Genomic DNA, 3,222 nt, shown 5'->3' with positions numbered 1-3,222 from the left:
TTCTTTTTTTTTTTGGTTTTTCGAGACAGGGTTTCTCTGTGTATCCCTGGGTGTCCTGGAACTCACTCTGTAGACCAGGCTAGCCTCGAACTCAGAAATCCACCTGCCTCTGCCTCCCAAGTGCTGGGATTAAAGGCGTGCGCCACCACCGCCCGGCTCAAACTATTTTTCTATGTCTATAGTCAAGCTGCTTTTTTTTTTTTTATATCATTAGTTTTTTTACAATTTTTTCTAGTATAAGAGTTCAAGAGTTTAATCCAATTTTCAGATCATATCTCTTAAACTTTCTTCATTCTGTTAAAGGGATGAATTAAATATCCTTATTTTTTAAGTAGCTGGTGCCTTACTATAAAGAAAGGAGCAGCAAATCCAGATCCAAAGTACACGGTCATCATAGCCAGTAATCGCCATTTGTTTTCCACCGAAAATGGCAAATTCTTCCCCGGACCCTCCTCGTAGTGGCTGCGACGGACCACGGAGGTGGTGAACCTCCGGATACTCTGGCCCAACATGCCGCTGCTGGAAGTTCTGCAAAGGACGCAGAGACGGAAGGCGGAAGAAATGGCCGTACTACCTCACTCCCCTTTCTTCACGACCTTCGTCAAGCTGCTTTTATGTCAGCAATCTAGGATGGCTGGCAGCCATGAAGCAAAAGGAGTTACAGCTAAGCCAGCAGCTTCATCAACGACCATGTGTCCTATAGCCTGGGATTCATGTTTGAGGATTTGTAGATAGAAGCAATGGGTTTGGACTGGGTCTTCTCCCACCATCTCATTGATATAGGTATGGTTTAAATTTCTGGCTATTTTAACACTGGTGGAACAGGTCAGAAGCAGCATGGGTAGAAACAAAGTGCCAAGCTGCTGTCTGAAGCAGCACAAGGAGGTCTTTTACCCTTTAAGGACCTCCACTCAAATAAGACTGATCCTTTGCTTTATCCCCCCCCCAAAAAAAAAACAAATCTCGGTGTGAGCCGATAATGAACCTGAGCTGGCTATTGTGTTTGCTTCCTTTTGTTTTTTAAGATTTCATTTTGGTACTGGAAAAATACCTGAACAGTTAAGAGCAAGCACAGCAGGTACCTCTTACTGATCAGTTCTCAGCACCCTCATCCAATGGCTCACAAATCTGGCCAGAATCTGGCCTCTGAGAACTGAGAGCACCTGCAACCTGGTTCAGTGCACAAGCTCACACACGGGTGGGCAGTCCTACGCCAAGTCCTCCCAACCACTGAGCCAGCACCTCCCACGGGGCTGTTAACAGCTTTCATCAGCTCTAGCTCTAAGTCTTGTCATCCGCTAGCATCTTCCAATATGGTTACAATATTTTATTTTGTCCTTATTGTTCCTGCTCCATTTGGTAAAATCTAGTCATTTTACCTTGGGACAAAACCTCCCCGCCCCCACCCCTGCTTTTGAAATTTTATTTGGTTTATTTCTTGTTTTAGAGTCAGGGCTTGATGTACTCCAGGTTTACCTCAATGCTATGTAGCCAAGAATGACTTTGAATTTCTGATTCTCCTGCCTCCACTTCCCAAGTGTGATTACAGGAGTGAGGCACCTTTTTTTTTTTTTTTTTTTTTTTTTGAGATAGGGTTTGGCCGGGCGGTGGTGCACGACTTTAATCCCAGCACTTGGGAGGCAGAGGCAGGTAGATTTCTGAGTTTGAGGCTAGCCTGGTCTACAGAGTGAGTTCCAGGACAGCCAGGACTACACAGAGAAACCTTGTCTCGAAAAACCAAAAAAAAGATAGGGTTTGTTTGTCTGTGTAGACAAGGCTGTCCTGTAACTCACTCTGGTCTCCAACTCAGAAATCCGCCTGTCTCTGCTTCCCAAGTGCTGGGATTAAAGGCGTGTGCCACCACTGTCCGGCACCTTGGCAACATTTTATCACATTAGAAATTCTTCCCAATTAAAAAAAAATTTCATATCTACATATGCCATATATTTCATAGCCTTTCTATGCATATAGAGACGAAGTCTTTACTATCAGAAGACAGAGCAATGTAAATAAATATACTAGCTTAATAAAGAAAGCAGTGTACTCATATATATAAAATAAATAAATGTTAAATAAATAAAAGGAACCTGAATCTATTCAAACATTGTCTCTTATTTCTTGTCTGTTGCAGGTCTTAGGCTGGCTGTATTGCATTAGGCAGGGTCTTTAAAAAGGATATTTTGTGAAGGGGGCAGTGGTTGCCCAGGCCTATAATCCCAGTCTTGAGTCTAGGTGTGTTAGAGGCCATCCTGGTCTACAGAGCTAGTTCTAGGACAGCCAAAGCTACACAAAGAACTCTCGGGGTTTTTGTTTGTTTGTTTGTTTTAAAAGGCTTTTGGGTGTACTTTCTAGGTTTCATATGAGTCTGAAAATCTCAGACTGTTACATTCCATCAAGATCAAGGTAACAGAAGTTCTAAATTGAATGACCTTGGAAAAACCAACTTATCTTGCTTAAACAAAGAAGGCAGATGGAGGAGAAAATATAGAGAGCCAAAAAGTTTTACATGTTAATTTTTTTAAAGACTTATTTACTTATTTCATATATATGAATACACTGTAGCTATCTTCAGACACACCAGAAGAGGGCTTCAGATCCCATCACAGATGGTTGTGAGCCACCATGTGGTTGCTGGGAATTGAACTCAGATAGTGCTCTTAACCACCGAGCCATCTCTCCAGCCTACATGTTAACTTTTTTTTTTTTTTTTTATTTTTTTTTTTTTTTTTTTTGGTTTTTCGAGACAGGGTTTCTCTGTGTAGCCCTGGCTGTCCTGGAACTCACTCGGTAGACCAGGCTGGCCTCGAACTCAGGAATCCGCCTGCCTCTGCCTCCCAAGTGCTGGGACTAAAGGCGTGCGCCACCACCGCCCGGCACATGTTAACTTTTTAAATATAATTTTGACTAGTGTACTGGATGGTTTTGTGTGTCAAATTGACAACAAGTTAGAATCATCAGAGAGGATGTTTCGTTTTGTTTTTTGAGAGAGTTTCACTGTACATCCTTGGCTGGCCTGGAACTCACTATGTAGACCAGGCTAGTCTAGAATTCAAAGATCCCCGTTTTTTGCTCTGGCCTCCCAGTGCTGGGATTACAGGATTGGGCCTCTAATGAAGTTCTTGTTTGTGACTCAAACTGCCCCAACCCACAGCAGGGAGCAGTGGCACCTCCCACAGCAAGGGCGTGGTCGCTCGGGCCCGCGCAAATCTGGTCTCCGGCGGT

General features: G+C 43.4%; 1 protein-coding gene across 1 annotated transcript; it reads right to left on the bottom strand.

Moving 5' to 3' along the window:
• Window positions 1-199: 199 nt before the first annotated feature.
• LOC114631784 (cytochrome c oxidase subunit 7C, mitochondrial) lies at window positions 200-593 on the bottom strand. Its single transcript, XM_028780191.1, has one exon. The coding sequence runs from the start codon at window positions 510-512 to the stop codon at window positions 321-323; it is 192 nt and encodes a 63-aa protein (XP_028636024.1). The 5' UTR covers window positions 513-593; the 3' UTR covers window positions 200-320.
• Between the last annotated feature and the right edge of the window lie 2,629 nt (window positions 594-3,222).

Source organism: Grammomys surdaster, unplaced genomic scaffold, assembly GCF_004785775.1.
Source record: "Grammomys surdaster isolate TR1022 unplaced genomic scaffold, NIH_TR_1.0 364, whole genome shotgun sequence".
NCBI lineage: Eukaryota > Metazoa > Chordata > Mammalia > Rodentia > Muridae > Grammomys > Grammomys surdaster.
Note: the sequence above shows the minus strand (reverse complement) of the source record. Positions and strands in the feature narration are given on the sequence as shown.

What these genes read in the sequence shown, in the direction of transcription:
- LOC114631784 (XM_028780191.1), bottom strand. Translation starts at nt 512, where the DNA reads ATGTTGGGCCAGAGTATCCGGAGGTTCACCACCTCCGTGGTCCGTCGC.